The sequence below is a fragment of the Corvus cornix genome, chromosome 1, assembly GCF_000738735.6.
Source record: "Corvus cornix cornix isolate S_Up_H32 chromosome 1, ASM73873v5, whole genome shotgun sequence".
In the NCBI taxonomy this organism is placed as follows: Eukaryota; Metazoa; Chordata; class Aves; order Passeriformes; family Corvidae; genus Corvus; species Corvus cornix.
In genome coordinates, this window is record NC_046332.1 from 77,018,435 (window position 1) to 77,036,696 (window position 18,262).

Sequence of the window (18,262 nt, forward strand, 5' to 3'; positions counted from 1 at the left end):
GCTGCCATCTTTCTGCCATCCTGCGGTCTCCTCCCTGGTCTTCATCACAGTCCCACTGTCCCTGCTTGTATGGAGGATTGCCTCCTGGTGGCTGACTAGTTTTCTTCCTTTAATATTCTCTATGGGAGATTTTCTTCTCCTAACTGTTTCCAGGGCACATTCAAACTGCCCTTCTATATGAAGCCTCCAGGCTTCATTCCAATGAGGAACAAACACTGTAAGGCACACAGCGCTCTTTTCTGGCTGCCTCAAAGCATCTTTTTAAAGAAACATAATACACATTTTATAACAAATCCTAAAAGGAACAAAATGGAGTCAGAAACAAGACTATATAGATAGCATGGCTGAAGACACATATAGGAAGAAGGTATTTTATATATGTTTTAGCAGAAAACTGATTACTCAGTCAATTAGAGATAAAAATGTGATCTCTATAGCCTTTAAATTAAAATCCATAGTTGTCTTTCCCAAAGGAAATTATAAGCAGAAAGCACAGTTAAAGAAAACAACGATCCACCTAGAAAAAAGGCTTCAGCTCCTTATCCAGACATAGGTAAACAATTTCTACAGCAAGAGGGAGACCCCTTGACATGCCTACTAGAAAAACACTTGTGGCTCCTGAAGGAGCAGGCAAGAGTAAATTTTCATAGTGAGAGTAGTAGTGCAGAAACCTTTACAACATTTCCATTAAAGACTGAATGGTGGCTGAAGAACAGTTTGACTCAAAGATGCTGTATTTACTTGCTCTAACACTTAGCAATCCTTCAGCTTAGTAAATACACTGAGTTGTACACTGCAGTATTTCATACTCAACATAGGTCTCAACATACCTGCCTCCCTTCATCATATTCAGAATGAACATCCAGGATACTCTGAACATCAGCACGGGGGTACTCACTTCTAAGAACATCTTTCACATCATCTACTGTCAGAACATTCCTGTCCTTCACTTCATGGTACATCTGTAAAAATTATAGCAGAAAGAAATTAAAAAATTTAGTAAGTCGTCAAACAGAACTTGATAAATAGAAGTAAATAATAAGTAAGTATAATCTTTTTATAGTGCTCTAGCAAATTTTATATTGGTATAATTTTACATAGCTTTTATTGCTATATTGCAGTTTTTATACTGCTTTAGTAATTATCACCATTGAACATATGCACAATTTTTTATCAGAGCACTGTTCTGATTGATCTATTATTTTACCTTTAGTCTAAATCTGAAGTGGCAAAGGAAATACAACTATGTGAGCTGAATGTGAAAGGTTATTCCTCTCTACTAATTAGAGAAGCAATTTAAATTCTCTTTATAAACTACCTAAAATGGGTAGTTACCTGAATTCATATTAATCCAAGCCTAAACTAGTCAGTAACACTTTTGTCTACAGTGGTAATTTTTCCTTACCAACTTTATCTTATTTCAGAGAATAGTAATTTTATTACTGTCATCATATATAAAATTAAAATTTGAAGAGAAAATTATTCAATCCATTTCTCTTCAAATGAGGAACAATATTTTCCTCTAGCTCTGAGTATCTCAAACCTTTATTTTATTGCTTCTATTTTTGTTATCTTTCAATTATATTTATCATCCCCTCCTTTTTATATTATGGAACAAAGTAAAGAGAGAAACACAACATTTTAAAAAGCACACTGTAAATTATATTTTTTGATCTAGTCATGGATAATCATCACCCATGCATGTCAGCTCCCTAACATTTGTGGATTTCTCTTCCAAGGTATTCCTAGTTACTTCAATTCCTTTCATCTTAACCTCTCTAAGTTTGTCCATGACACCATGACATTTTCTAGGCACTAAACATAAAAACAGAAAAATGGAAGAAAAATTGTTATGCAGAAATACCATATTCTCTGACACAACTTTTACCCACAGCGCCTTTACATAGATGGCTCCCTTTTTTTCTCCTCCATTCATCTCTCATCTCTGAAATTCCTGTCTTATGAGAACCTGCATTCTCTCGCAAAGACATCCTGTCTCATTAAGCTGTAAGCTTGGAATATTTTTGTTTTCTACACCCATGGACAGGCTCAACCATGACCAAAAAAAAAAAAAAAAAATTGTGTCTTACTGTTTCACTGCCTACACTGGACAAAAAGAAAAGGTTTTTCAAAGCTTATAGGACTGCCAAGGTGACACTAAAATCCCTGAACTCCAAAAGACACAGAACACAAAGACAGGCCCATTACGTTAACAGATATAATACAGAATAATTTTTCATAAGAAAATACTGAAAGCTGCAAGGCATGCATCTACTTTTTTACATTATTGAAGAAAGCCTGTTGATAGGCAAAATTACAATAGCAAATTGGTTTCTGGAAGAGGAAAGTATTTCTGCAAATAATTCTATAGTATATTAATGCTGTATATGTTTTTAACATTTCACTTCTGCGTAAAGTAAATGCACACATCTCATGCTATCACAAGACAGCAAGATCCTAAATATATAAAATTTAATAAATTATAAACCAGAAGTAAATAGCTGATTTCTTGTGCAAGAACTAACATTAATTATTGACATAAAGGCCTGAGAGATGTCAGATTCCTCTGCAATGTAATTAAAAGTTCTCCAAAGAGCTACTCCAGCATCTTCATTTCCATCAATTTCTTCTTTTGTACTTAAAATGAAAACAATTCCAATTCTACAAACAAACAAAAAGAGATCACTTTAACACAGTATCTGCTTCACACACATTCTATGACAAATATAGAAGAACAAAATGTTTGCATTCAAGTGATCTGCTAGCATGGAAAACCCTGTACCTGGGTGGTGTTTCCATGACTGTGTATGGCGACACAGGATACCAGCCATGCATCCTTCATCAGCTCTACAGTATGCTTAGGTTACCAACTATGTACTGACTTTACATATGCCTTTTAAACCTGGCAATAATTAAGACTTCTGTGAGTCAATAGGGTTTAATCACACTACTTTCTCTCCTTACCTGTATGAAGGTTTTGATTCTTTACATTCTTGCCACCATCTCTTAATGACTGGAGTCTTTGTTTTAGTCTGGGCATTGTCTGTCTTTCATTTTTCTGAAAGGGCTTTCTTGAGTAGATGCATGAAGACATGCTGGGGTACCGATGTCCCATCATAAATCTGTGCCACTCCTACTAGCCCTTCTCTTGCCTTTTGAACCTTTTGGGGCTTCCACCACGCTGACATGGCCATTCTTTTTCCAACCACAACAGTTTTAAACACATCTACTACTAATCCCTAAATTTCCATTAATTTAAAGAAATCCCAAAGAAATACGAGGCTTGAGAGGTAAAAAAGCCTATTGGAGGTGGTGCTTTGATACCATTTGCATGTAAAAAACCTGGACTGAGACTAGGCCATACTATCTTTATGGTCCCTTCCAACCCAAACCTTTCTGTGGAAACACACAGAACACTGCAATCTGTCTTCCATTACGGTTTTGTAATTGAATGATGAAAAATAGGAAAAAAAGAAGATCAGAACTAGTAAAATTTTAAAGGAAAATGAAACAGCTGTAATTTATTGAGGACACAAAATGCCATTTCACAGGAAGATTTTAAATATTTAACATGCAATTCATCTTGCTGAACTTTGGATATCCTTCTCTTATAAACTGTGGAAATAAACAGGCATTTCTGAGAGCAATTCATTTTTTCTTGTAACTAGGTAGCTCAGATCAACCAGACTGTACCTCAAAAGTGTCCATGTCTCAAATGATGGCTAGTTCAGGCTCAGGCAACTCACTTTTAGGAATTCAAAACTCGATGAGGATAATCTCACTTTGGTCTTTTGAGTGTGTATATCAAAACAACATTAGAAAAAGCAACCACAATTGAAAGAACTGAGTTCCAAAAATCCCTTGAAAGCATGTTTTACTTACAGAATATTTTGATTAGAATGGAATTTCACAAGGGCACCCAGTGGGACTATTTGAGAAGATAAGTTTTTATCAGACCTTTGCAGTTCATTTTACACACATTCAGGTATGCTATCCCTTGCAATCTGTTTGCTTAAGAATACTTAATACTTGAGTAAGCTTGACACAAATGGGTAACCAATGGGCCTTATTAGAATGTTGCTGCATTGGCCTTAATTTTAATTCACATCCTTGCCTAGTACAATGGAAGATGAAGAAGAAAAAAGGAAAGCATCCTTATTTAAAAATTTTTCCCCAAGACTTTTATTTTTCCTTACCTCAGTGGTACATCATGATGATAGAACAATTCTGCCAGCTTCATATAATCACCAGTACCTTCTTGGACAGGGTCAACAAAAAGTACCTAAGAAGAGAAAATATATCCGGCATCCAATATTTTTTCTTTATGTCTGTTTTTATTTTTTCTTCAGACATAAGATCTAAACAAGAACATTAATTTCCAAAGTAGCTGTATGCCCCAGCTGTTTTCAATTTTTAGAGCATTCATTGTAAGAAAACATTAAGAGTATAAATGAAAATAACAACTGAATTAATGAATTTGGACCAAATGGTGAAAATAGGATTTAACCATTTACTGAACTTCAAACCAAGTGATCCCTCTTTTCTCCTTTGAAAGGCTCTGCGCCATTACTTAATTTTTATTAAGAAACTCCATATTTATTTTAGAAAGATATAATACCGATATTTCTGTTACTTCTTCTAACAAACTCTCTTCTGTTGTGAAAACCAAACAAAAACAAATACACAGAATATTTTGGCTAAAAACTTTAAGTAGAGTGGAACTTTGGGAAAGAATTCTTCCTTCCTGTCTCACATATCTTTGTAGTCACTCTTTCACTTGGTGTAGCTTGAAGTATAAAATCATATCTTTCAGGCATACATAGAATCTAAAGCTGGGATGTGTTTGCATAGGCGAATTATTCTTATGTAGATTTAATTGTGACATCTGTGCCTCATATATTCAACTTTGTACTGCAAACTCCCCTTACAATTTATCATATTTGCTAGAGTATCTAAAATGAAGCAGAATAACTTTTAAAATTTTGAACACTCCAGATTATAGTTAAATGGTGTGTTGTAGATTCCTACAATATAGCTTTTGTATTTAACTGTGAATATGTAATACAATCTACTTCAGATGACACATCTTATGCTTCATTATAAACATACTTTTTTTATTACCTACTGCTTGTATTTTCATTGTCGTTTATACACAAACTTCGCATCACTGCAACCAACTACATCAAAGACAAAGGGATCAAGTGCACCCTCAGCAGCTTTGCAGGGAACACCAAGCTGAGTGGTGCAGCTGACACACCTGAAGGATGGGAAGCCATCCAGAGGGACCTGGATAGGCTCAAGAAGTGGGTCCATGGGAACCTCACGAGTTTCAACAAGGCCAAGTGCAAAGTGCTGCATCCAGGCTGGGGCAACTCCCAGTTTATCAATACAGGCTGAGGGATGAACAGATTGAGAGCAGCCGTACCAGAAGGATTTGGGGGGTGCTGGTGGATGAGAGGCTGAACATGAGCTGGCAATGTACACTCACAGCCCAGAAACCAAACATACCCTGGGCTGCATACAAAGCAGCATGGCCAGCAAGGTGAGGGAGGGGATTCCGTCCCTGTGCCATGGTAGACACCTCATGGTGGGAAACCCCATGTGGAGTGCTGCATCCAGCTCTGGGGTTCTCAGCACAGGAAAGACACGGACCTCGACTGGGTCCAAAGGAAGGCCACAAAAACAGAGGGCTGGAGCATCTCTCCTATGAATATAGGGAGACTTACAAAAAGGAGAGAGGTTTTTTACCAGTTGTAGGGACTGTAGTGACAGAACAAGAGGTAGCAGTTTTAAACTCAAAGAGGGCAGATTTAGACTGAATGTGAAGAAATGAGGGTGGTGAGACACCAAAGGTATCACAGGGGAACTGGCTGCCCAGAGAAGCTGTGGATGGACCACCATTTAAATTGTTAAAGGATAGGATGGATGAAGTTTCAGTCCCTGGTCTTTGTAGGAGGGCTGGACTAGACAACTTTTAATAGTCCTTTACAACCCAAGCCATTTTATGATTCTATGGTTCAGAAGATCGTAATTTTAATTTAATTTTAATTTAAGTCAGCAATAGCTGCTTCCTTAGCTTACTAGCTAATGCAGACTCCTATTTGCAGAAGAAAAATTAAGCTACAAGACATTCATAATTAGTATGCTTTATAACTTAAATATTTTTATACCTCAGTTCACCATCTCTAAACCATGGACAGCTATCACCACCTTCCCTCATTCTTTGATAGTAGTGAAATTTCTATGCGTAGTATGGAAAGGAACAAAAAACTCTTGACTGTGCCCAAATCCATCTGCGAATCAAACTAATAGCCACATATGACTGACTAGATAAAGCATATTCACTACTGTTAACAGATCCACATAGAAAACTTACCTTAATAATAAATTCAGCATGTGTATTTTTTAATAAACTATCTGCCCACATACTAATATATACTCTATGCAAAAAAATTAAGTTCTCCAAACTTACCAAATTATATAAATTGCGTCTAATCTCCTGTAAAAATCCAGGAAATGTGGGTTTTAGCAGTTCCTGATAGCTTGCAGGCCATGTGCTATAGCTGTGATCTTGCTCTATATTATTAATCCACTAAAACAAAAAAGGCAGCCATTTAGAAAACACGTATCAAACACTGAGAAAAATATGTGGGCATAATAATATCATAAAATGTCTCCCTTTTTTTTGTTAAATATTAACAGAAAATAGATTCTAAATTTTATCTTTTTTTTTTCTTTTTAATCGAACTGTTTTTTATCTGCAGTACACAATAACACTAATACTGAATGGAAAAGGAAAATGGACCATTTGTACTGTGTATAAGGATGTGAATAAAACCATTTTTTTTCAAGTGTGGAAATTACTTTCACAATGTAAACATCATAACAATGTATCACACAGATGTGTGTAACACAGCATAACCATCTTGCAATCCAAATACGGTATTTATCTGCAACCTGCAGCAACAGCACTTCAGATAGATCAAAATAGCCAATTCACACGTGGCTGATTTGTTCCTCTAGTCCTTTCTGTGCAAGCTGTGGCAAACAGAAGAGTGAAATGTGGCTCTTTCTGGCACAAAAAATAATGTTTTAGTGCCTTTTCCCCTGGCATATAACCTTTGTAATGAAACCTGTGTAAATTTTGAAGAATGGTAAAAGTCACAGTCATTGAACAGTTAGAAATAATATTTCTAATATTATTATTTCTATTTCTATTGTGGCCCACAATTCACTTATCATACTTGTGAAGTACACTTAGAAGTCTTGCATAATTTGAGATATTATGTAGTACTATGTAGCTACATTAAAAGACAAATTCTATAGTTTGGAGTGTGCAACTACTCTAGATACATTTTTCTTTTCTTTTTAACATCCTAGATCTTAAAATTTTAATAAGGTATGAACTAGAGAAAATTACTCATTAAAAATATTGAAGGGATATTACCCTCGAAAATATTTTAAACTGCTAATTGATATATGGCCTTATGCTTAGTATTTCAATTGCAGTACAAAAAAATTTAAATTGTCTCATACAGAGAATTATCAAAGATGTAATCTCTAAATAAATGTTTAATTACTTACTATTATTGAAGAGTGACGAATATCTAGCGCGTAATTATTATCTGTAGGATGTATATGCAACCTCATAAATTTACTCAGTATCTCCCCTTTGATGCCAAGTTCATGAAGGCCATGCATCACTTTTCCTTCCAGTTTAAGAGTCTCTAAGATACTTTTTCAGGAAGATAAAATACATAATGTCTACACAGAACTCTTTTCATGACATAAAAATAATTTTTAAAACTGAAAACAATCTTCATGTCAATAGTCTTAGACATATTTTTCCCCTTATATTCTCCCACAGCCTAAATTTAGAACAGTATCAGTTAATAACACTGTAAGTGTACGTCTCCAACTCATTTCAAAACATAATTACAATAGATTATACAATTCTTTTATTCATTCAGATCTATTCTACATGAAGCAATTTTATCCATCTTTAGTAAGAAGTGGCAGGACAGCAGAGTGAAAGGTTTCTTGCTGCACTGTCCTGCCTGAGGCAGAAATCCAAGCTGGGGTATCCTAAGAAGCAGCTTTGAATGCGAGTTGAGAAGCAAGCAGCAAGTGATGGAGATACAGATGAACTCTAAGCCTGTATCATGGCAGAACTCAGGAAACAGCATGGAGGAAACGCCCAGCCACACCCTAAAACCTCCCAGAAGACCCAAGGGGACTCTGGAACATCTGCTGCAACCTGAAAGTTCAAATTTGAGAATGAAAAAAACCCTGAAGTACTCCACAGCAGAACACAGCTGGCAAGATTTTGTGACTGCCTTCATGTCTGTATTTTCCTGATTTTTAAGTAATAGGAATATGAAAGCATTAACTTTCTTATTTGTAAAGTGCTTTTCACACCTTTTGACAAGCACACATTAGATTCCTTCCATTTCCAAATTAATTTTACATGGTGAGTTGTAAAATTATAAGCAAATTAGAAAACATATTCCAAGAGAAAAGGCTATTCTCAACTACCTATACAACGACCATACTCAAAGCAAAACAACTGTAAATCAGTATTCCTCCTACTGGAACACTTCCTTGTCCCTAAAATTTAACAGATGAGACTAGGACCATGAATACAACTCTCCAGTATTAGTAATTCTGTGACCTTACCTAAAGGGATCATGAAAATCCAGGTCAATATGAAGGCCATTTAGAAATAAACGTGCTTCTCCAGGTTGAATTCCAAGTGTTTCATGAAAATGCTAAAAAGTAAAAAGCACTGCTTACTTATTTAGGTGTATGTCTACACTAACACATATAAACACCCTTAAGTAATACTGCAAAATATACACATTAAATCTCTTCCACACAATTTCTTCCTTTATCTGAGTGTTGGAAAAAATCCTGACTACATCTTTTATAAGTGCTATTTAATACACTTCAGATGTACACATACAAATGAAAATAACCTACCTGTATGAGGCAGAGAAAGAGACACATTCTCTGTGTTTGCCAACAGAAAGTGAAAATACACACACAACCACATACAGAAATACAGCTTGTAAGTTTTTGAAAAATTATTCCTATATATCCATTCAGCAAAGGGAGATCTTACATATGTCCCTCAGACCTCCACTTGAAACCAGCTTTCTCAATAAGTTAACATCTCTCAATTCTGAAAAATGCGTAGTTGAATTGTTTCAGGGAATTAGGAAAAACAGACTAGAAACTTAAAAACTTGTCTAACAAAGGGACCATGGAAAAAACACAGATGAGAAAGGGACAGCATAGCACATCTTGGCTCGGCAAAGAAGAAAAAAGATCCACAATAAACAAATACAAGAGGAAGGAAGTATTTAGGGAGTAAAGCATATCTTATCATTTTCCTTCAGAGGGTTCTGAGGCACAAAACTATACTGTAGCAAGGTAAGTGACAAGAGCAACAACAGTAGTGTATCCTAACTCATGCCAGGAGGAGCAATCAGATTTCCAGATCTGCCTTAATTCCCAACAGAGAAATGGAAAGCACAAAAAATACACAAAAAAACCAAACTGAGAAAGATGTATTTTTTTTCCAATTTAGCTCCCACTTGCTAAACAAAGTAAGTGTGAACTAAAAATGTACTTTAAGAAAAGCATGCCTACAGCAAGCAACTCAGGCTGAGTATATCACTCCTGTTATAAACCTATCACTAGACAAATGAGAGCAAAAATGAGAAAACATTGAAAACAGTATTATTTCTTTAAAGCAGTGTGGTTATGTTCACACAGTTAAATGTAAGTAGGAAATGTAAATAGGAAAAGAACCGAGCTGAATTGTAGAATGGTTAAGGTTGGAAGGGATCACAGTGGGTCATCTGGTCCAATCTCCCTCCCCAGACAAGGTCTTCCTAAAGCACATCGCACAGGATTGTGTTCAGAATTGCATTCTTGAATATCTCCAATGACGGAGACACCACAGCCTCTCTGGTCAGTCTGTTCCAGTGCTCAGTCACTTGCACAGTAAAGAAGTTCTGACTCATGCTCAGGTGGAACTTCCCCATCCATCAGTTTCTGCCCCATTACCTCTTGTCCTATTGCTCAGCACCACAGAAAAGAGCCTGGCTCCATCTTCTTGACACCCTCTCTTCAGATACTTACAGACATTGATAAATCAGAGGTGAGATTAATACAGCTTGATGCTAGATACTTGATTGTTTAGAAGTGCATCCAGTTTGTCATAAAAATGTTGACGGAAGGAATATTTAGGCATCCAACACTAGAATTGAAGGCTGATAATAGTCATGTAGTATCTTCTTGCTAAACTGCCAGCAGATTATTGCACTGCAAGTTGTGAGTTCTGTTTAATGAGATTTCATTTTTTCCTTTTATCTATAGCTGTTGCTTGTCTATTTCTTGGTTAGGTATCAACTCATTACACTTAAATCATCACATCTTTCAACTTTTAATAACTTTATTTCCTCTCGTTGCATTTCCTATTCAACTTTCATTATATTGAGAGGGAATCATCCAGTTACACACAGCATGGGATCATATCTCTCCTGCTGCTAGATGGATGTACTGCAGTTCAAGAATGCACATGACAATTTATTGTGCTCAAGCAGCAGTGTTAAGGAAGCTTCCTCACTTTTATTCAACAAAATTTAGCTTTTAGCTGTCTAAAGGCCTTTAGACTACAGGAAGGATGTGACCTCGCATGAAATTAAAACTTAGAGTGATACGTGCATAAAATCCTCTTAATGTAGTTAATACATTAATGGAATCATAAGAGTGATTCAGCCAACCAACCCCCCCAGATATCCTTTATAATTTGTTTCAGATACAGTATCTTGGACTGGAATATACAGGTGAGGCAGAAGGGGATGGATGTCCCTGTGGATGCATCTGCCAGACCTGGGTGCCTATCTCAGATGGCTTGTAGCATCTCAAATGACATCAGAAATTCCAGTTTAGGCAACTCAATTTTGCCCCATAAAAAAACCCAACAAGACATTGACTGAGCCAAATTGTTTACATCCATTAGCCAAATCTTCATTGTCATAACTGCTTACATATAAACAGATTTGCCTAAGTGCATACTACTTCATTTCAATCCAAATTTTAAGTTACTTCTCCCAATCCCTATATTTAGCAATTGACAGTTTAATTCCTGACAGACCTTTTTTTTTTTTTTTTTGCATTTTGTAGTGGAGGAGTGTAGTTTTTGACTGAGCAGTTAGTTCTGACTTTTGTGTTAACAGAGCTGCAATTAAAGAAAGTCATTGTAAAGACTTCATCAAGAAACAGGAAAAGTCCTGATATCAACATTCATACTCTGGAGCAACTATTATCATCTGGGATGTATTTTGCTTTATCCTGACTATAATCCTAACAATAAAGAGTCATAGGAAAAAGTGTATCTTGGTTATGTAGAGAAAGCAATGAAGTGCAGAGACTGATGTGTCGCTGTTGTACCAAGAAATGGCCAGAATCACGACATAAGTTCAAGGAGAAAAATAGAACTATTTTATTAAATATATACCTTTGTACCTAAGAGAGCATGGTATGACTGGTCACTTGTTCAGCCACCCCCTAGAGGGATTGGCTGAGGTTCTCCAACACCCATTCAAAATATTTTCTCTAGTGAGCCATAACAAAACCGTGCAGGGGCAAGATAGAGAGTTAGTTTACAAAATCATTTCACTGTTTCTCAGCTAAAGCATGAGAAAGGAACACTTCACAAAATGCTTCAGCAGCTGGAAAATTCCTCTGCTCCTGCTTTTTAGCATCCACACTGATTTCCTCTCTTCAGCAAAAACTACAGGACTTGTCACTACTGCAAGAAACAAGAGGCCTCCATAATGTTGAGCCAACTCTAAGATCTTTGTGAAAACCCAAGGACCAAACATGCACACTGCACACAGGAAAGCTGAACAGCTCAAGGAGATGAACTGCTGAAATATATGAAATGTCTTATCAATATACCAGCCCCACCTATGGGCAAAAAAAGGCCTACACAATTGTTTGCATAACCATTTACAAAGATTTAACACTCGAGCCTGTCACTATTTGGGCAAGAAATCCTCAAGACTGGAAAGCCTTATATAAGTTTTGCATAGCCTAGAATTTCAAACCATTTATGTGGTATTTTTGCTACCATAGAGATTACAAGCTCTTTATGAGAAGGCTTCACCACTGCAAGAGGGACATTGTTCACTTCCACTGTTTTGGAAAGAAACTGGAAAAGGTATTCCCCTGGAGATACCAGCCTTGGCAAGGCAAGAGGAAAAGGCCTAAAGGGATACAAAGCAAAACAATACATGGAAATGTTGCAAAAGTACAGGAGTGACATAAGTAAGGTATAAACCCCTTTCACTACAGTGGCTGGTCAGTCTTAACACCGTATGAAAATACATATTCTGAAGATCAAGGCTAAGGACAGTGCTATGGATGTCATTTCACATGATCAGTCCTACAAGCATGGTGCCTAACATTTAACTGCAACACTCAACTTGAAAGAAAAAATCCAAACTGAACAGACAGACACCATGAATTCTACAAATATTAAATGGTGTCTCAGAACAAATGTCAGTGCAATCAAAATCACAGGAACAAGGACTCCTCATGTGGTACAAGGAACAAAAGATGAAGTGAATCAAGGATGAAAACAAAACCACCATCTACCACAGATGATGTTCAAAACACCTTACAGAATACTTGCATGTGTGATTCTGAGAGTATGGAAAGCTCAAAAGTTGGCATGTGCTGACCATAATACAAGCAGCGGGCCAAGATTCAACAGCAAAGCTATAAAAAATGTAAATAATAACCTATTTTGCTTTCCCAGCACTCAATTTGTGACTCAACTCAACACTCTGTGAAAATTGTTTGGCCTTGCCTAATTTTGTAAAACCAAAAGAGAGAACGGAAAAAGTTTCATGAATAGCAAAAAGTGAAATACTTGAATTGCATAATTAAATGTTACCTGTCTCATAACAGATTTTTAGATCAATTAGCTGTTTTTCTCTAACAAAAAATGTGAAAGTTGCTACACTAAAAAAAAATTTCCAAAAGGAGCAGTACAATAGTAGTTCAAATGTCCACCTGAAGAAATAAAAACAAACCTTCTGATTTTCTTCTATTTCATTTTTCATTTTCTTGTCTACAGGTACCCTTGTCAGTGATCTGTTAAAATAAAATATTTGTATCACTCAACCACTATATTTTTTAAAAAGCATTATTTTATGTCTAATTGGTATTTTAATTAAACATCCAATGCACTGTAACTGAAGAATGCTGTAATTAAGTCTTAAAAAGAAGAGTAATGCAGTATCATAAATACTGAATTTTCAAAACAAAAATTGCTGTTTTACTCTAGTAAACCCAGGTTTCAAATTCAGGCTAGGTTTTTTTGCAGTAATATCATCAACATATTTTTTACCACTCTCAGTCTTTCCTCATGGTTTGGGTTTTTTTCTGGATATATATTATAGAAAAGTAAGTTGTTTGGTCATCTAAATTATTACCTGAATACATGCCATATTTGTATATTTTAAGTTAATATTACTATCTCCATGGTATTCAACTTTACAGCAGGGAGAGCCATGGATTTTTCTGGACAAAGGCAAGGAAAACATGTAAAGAATGACCACTTTAAAATTAGCGGCAACTAAGAAAAAAGATTTGCGGATTGAGACCCTTGAAAATGTTAAGCATTCACAGACAAAGTTTTAGTTTCCTTAATCATTCCACCTTTTGAAAATAATACACTGATTTGTGTTTTTTACCTTTCATGAATGTTCTGGAAGACTATTTCATCTTCCTCTGCCACAGTGTATTGCACGTGAAGTTTTAATTATGAGGCTTATCAAAAAATACTTCCAGAGGCAAATTAATCTCTCCATGTTTTGAAAAAACCTAAAACATATTAACCTAAATCTGACTGTCCTGATAAATGCCAAAATAAATATTCTAGTTGCCTATATGAACATTTTTTTCAAAACAGGGCTGTACATGTTTTAGTGAATTTGTGTAGGGCTTCAAGAAAAACTGGAGTCACCTTAAAACTGTAAGTTAACTAAGCAAACCGAGAATGATGCTGCTAAGCCAGTTCCAAGCTTTTGGATAATAAAGCATTTAATAATACAAGTCCTCACCTGAAACTGATTTAGAATAGATCTTGCTAGTATACTCCACATTTCTCACAATATGGCAGAAATAAGACATAAAATCAGTTTACTTTATATAACTATTGAAGCTTTCCAGGTCACCAAAGAGACATACTGTAGGAGCAAACAGTATGATTTCCAAGCTTGGTTTTAGAGAGCTCTGAAGTAAAAAACAGTTCCAAAAATACTTTAAAAAATCTGAATTTTATCATGCTGAACTCAACACAAATAGTAGGGCCTGTAACTCTCAGAAGCAATGCTTCATTCTGCACAAAGTTGATTAAAAAATGCACAGATAAAAAGGACAACTTATATATTTCCAAATGGCTCCTACTGTGAGTAGCTAGCAGAAAAATAAAACATAAATGTGAAAATAATAAAACTATGGAAAGGAAAATACAAAGCTGGTCCAACACTACCAAGGAAGTAAAATATCCATCAGGAAAAGGTAAGCTTTACTGATAGCTGTTCTAGTAATAGGAAAGCAATTCAAGGAATCATTAAATAGCTCCTTGTTCATGCATGGGAGTTGATGCAGAATTCTAGCATAATTTTATGGAGAAAGTGTGATGGTTGATCCTTGAAAAGGACACCCTACCAACCTGAGGTAACAAGTCTAAGAATACCCGTGAAAGACATCTGCTCACTTTGAGTTCTGTCATTTGTTCAGAACTTCACAAAGTTTTTATGAATGTTTTTGCAATTGTCAAGTGCTACAGACTCTAACTAAATGACTGAAAGTAAATGGATACTATTTATCTTTCTACAAAGAAGGAATTCATATAGGAAAAGAAGGCACATTCATGTAGGAATGTTCTTGAATGACCTTAAGGTTGAAATATTCTCTATAATATAATTTTACTCATCTTTATTCTTACCTGGAAGAACATGTAACCGTGCAGTACTTAATGTTGAGGGGAAAAAAGGAAACCTTTCACATGGTCATAATGTTAAGATTTGTGAGTGATTAATAAATAGCAAGTAACAGAGCATTACAATAAGTAATTATCTGCTCCTTAAGAATGCAATAATATGACAAGTATACAACAAAACAATGATGAAAAATACCCTACAAAATGAATTATCAAAATGTTGCCATGACATATATCAGTTGGTACACTGTCTACATCTGATGACATTTTGTAAAAATCTACCTCAGACTAACCTTTTCAACTGGAAATACTGAGACACAAAAATACAGGTGGCAAATTAAAAAGCGAAAGAACATTTCAGAGGAATGGTATATTAATTTTTTTATGGCCTAAGGGAACCCCATTTTTAAGGAACATACAGTATTTTACTTTATTTTCCTAACTACAGTTCAAAATTTGTATACAGCCATTTTAATCCAAATTTTGTATAATAAAAATGGTTGTTTTCATATATAAACTGTCTGAAACTTACACAGTTTAAAAATACTATCACTATAATGATCAGCTATTTGTCTAAAATGACTAAGCAATCTCTTCATTTCCTGTTTATTCTAGCTTTTTTTTCCAAACTACTATTTTGACTCATCAGGTTAAGCATGATTAGACTATTAATGATATATATTCTGTGCCCTACTTTTACACAATGCCCCTTTAAGTTGTCAATGCAGACCTACTAAATTTAAATTATTTACATATATTTGTAATGTCTCATGTTAGAAATAACATGCTAGATTAGCATGCTAAAATAAATCATGCAGGACAGAAACAGTGATTCCCCTTTTAATAATTTTAAAGTCTTCTTATACTTTTACCTATAAAATATTTGAAGAGTAGGTAAATTGAACTCTCTAATGCCACAAATGCACAACAGGAGTTGGAGTAGAATGTAACAATTTAATGACTTTTAAAATCAATGATTTAAATGTCACCTGGTACACTCCAAAATGACTTTTTTCTGTCCTTTAAAGACCAGAACTGGACTTGAAGTTCAACATTACGTACACTTCCACTATCTCCTACTGGAAAGCTGAATTTTCTGACTGCTAATCTAAGTGTAAACTTACACCATAGTATTTCATAATAATCATGCTTCAGCCATTTTAAAAGGCATTTTGCTTCCTTGACACAAGATGTTACAATGGTAGTTTTTCCATTATGGTGTAGATTTTCTCTAATAGACAATCAGGGGTGACAATGAAATACTGTGATAATTAAACAAGAGTAGCAAAATGTGAAAGCACGCTGAGTTAAGAACCTTATTTAGCATCACATTTAATTCAGTAATTCAAGCAAATATTGCTGATAGGATTACATGAAGAACTTACTAAGTATGAAGAAAAGCATTTCTCAATTTTAATACTACTGGCTTACAGGAAGAACAGTTTTTCATATTAGGACAGCTAAAATCAAGACATGTCCATTTATTTAATATTTATCTTGATTTTTTATTAAGTAATCTGTTATGGAAGACAGATCTTCCCCAGTAAGAACACTAATATACAATAGCCAAGCTCAACAGCAATGCTGTGCTTAATGTCTGTGGATCCCCACGGAATTTATTAATAGTATTTTGCCTCATTCCCACTGTGACTAGTTCTGCTACTAATTCAACAAAAGTTTTCACCTGGGAAAATATCAGTCCAGTAAAATCCATGAGGACTAAGTGCCTGAAGGATTAGCATGTTTTCATGGCATCTCCTTCATCAGACAGGAAACATTTAAGAGACTGATCACAAGCTCTCCCTGGAGTTATCTTCTACTCAATGACATTGCCTGGAATCTATCTAGCAAGCTGTCAGACATGAACATCTGACAGCAGGATTTGGATATAAACCTGTATTACTGTCATTACAGTCAAATGCAAACAGAAAAATAGCATTTGGGAAAAAAGAAAGCTTAAGTATCATACCTGGCTCTTATTGGGAAGTTCTGAGCAATGTCTTTCATTACCTTTAAGGCATCATAAACAGGGGTAGACATAATTCGAGTAGCTGCTTGAAAACTGAGATCTAGAGTGGGGGGAGAAAAATAAATTAAAAAAAAAACCACTGGAAGTATCACTCAATCATAACTGCCTACAATCAGGAAAGTGTTCCATATCCATATACACATTCTCACTATTAACATATTTTATGTTTCAATTATTGATTCAACAATTATGAAGTGACATTATTAAGATTGAAAAGCTGATCACATGAAAGTTGGAAATACTAATTTCAGGCTTTTCTACAGAATTCTGCTTGAGTTTCTTGAACATACACATTGTATATGTAATTTTGAAATTTACAGAAACACACTGAAAAAACCCAGACCATTCATCACAAAGTATTATGCCATCATCAAAAGGGTAGTACCACACTCAAGCCTAGATACACACCAATCCACAGACACCCATAACTGCAGGAAAGAGCAAGACCTTTCCAGACCCAGGACTTCACAAGTTTTTCAGATAGCAGATATATTTAATGTAGAAGGCCGTGCTGAGTATGTGAATTGTACAATTTTCAAAAGGAGCAGCAATTTCACAGAGCAAATGGAGACTTGTGAATGAAAAGTCAAACTACTGTCAAATTCCAATTCTCCTAAACACCTAGCACAATTTTTAAAGGTATCTCATTTTCAAAACAAAGTAGATTTTTAATTAATGGGACAGCTTAAAATTAATTTGTCTATCCACTGAAAAAACAATGATGGAATTCAGTTAGCTATCTCTGGAGCCTAACTTGAGCGTGACAAATTTTGACATGTAAGACTAGGACAAATCCAATTTTGGTACCCATGGGGTACTGGCCAAGACAGGCAGTAATATACTAGATGCCTCCATATACCTTGTATAGATCTGCTAACTAACTCAGGCAATGATGGTTTTTCCTCATAATTTTCTAGTTAAGACGTTTAAGCAAAAATTGAAAGCCTCAGGTTATTCAGTTTGAGGAAAGCTGATGCTGCATATAGTAAGAAGTGCTGGGCAGAAATTCATAGAGAATGCTGCCTAGTAAAACCTTGCAACATCTTCTTGAAGCAGTAACGAATTAAAAAGATAAAAAGAAGGCTGAATCAAAGTGGATAAGACATTCATAGTTCAGCCTGATAAGGTACTCCTTGGCTGAAAAAAACAGGTGAGTGAGAGGTGGAATGTTAACTTGTATTTCTTAATACTTTTAACAAGAAGTATAA

General features: G+C 35.3%; 1 protein-coding gene across 5 annotated transcripts in view; it reads right to left on the reverse strand.

The window, feature by feature from the left end:
* UGGT2 (UDP-glucose glycoprotein glucosyltransferase 2) overlaps nucleotides 1-18,262 on the reverse strand; it is an 80,185-nt gene that overhangs the window by 39,000 nt on the left and 22,923 nt on the right. For all 5 annotated transcript variants that reach the window (XM_010394063.4, XM_020583613.2, XM_020583614.2 and 2 more), the window contains 8 exons: nucleotides 16,995-17,094; nucleotides 13,110-13,170; nucleotides 8,677-8,768; nucleotides 7,585-7,735; nucleotides 6,473-6,592; nucleotides 4,197-4,282; nucleotides 2,526-2,661; nucleotides 831-962 (listed from right to left, as the gene is read on the reverse strand). In XM_010394063.4, the coding sequence (XP_010392365.3) occupies nucleotides 831-962; nucleotides 2,526-2,661; nucleotides 4,197-4,282; nucleotides 6,473-6,592; nucleotides 7,585-7,735; nucleotides 8,677-8,768; nucleotides 13,110-13,170; nucleotides 16,995-17,094 (878 nt within the window). The remainder of the gene's footprint in view (nucleotides 1-830; nucleotides 963-2,525; nucleotides 2,662-4,196; nucleotides 4,283-6,472; nucleotides 6,593-7,584; nucleotides 7,736-8,676; nucleotides 8,769-13,109; nucleotides 13,171-16,994; nucleotides 17,095-18,262) is intronic.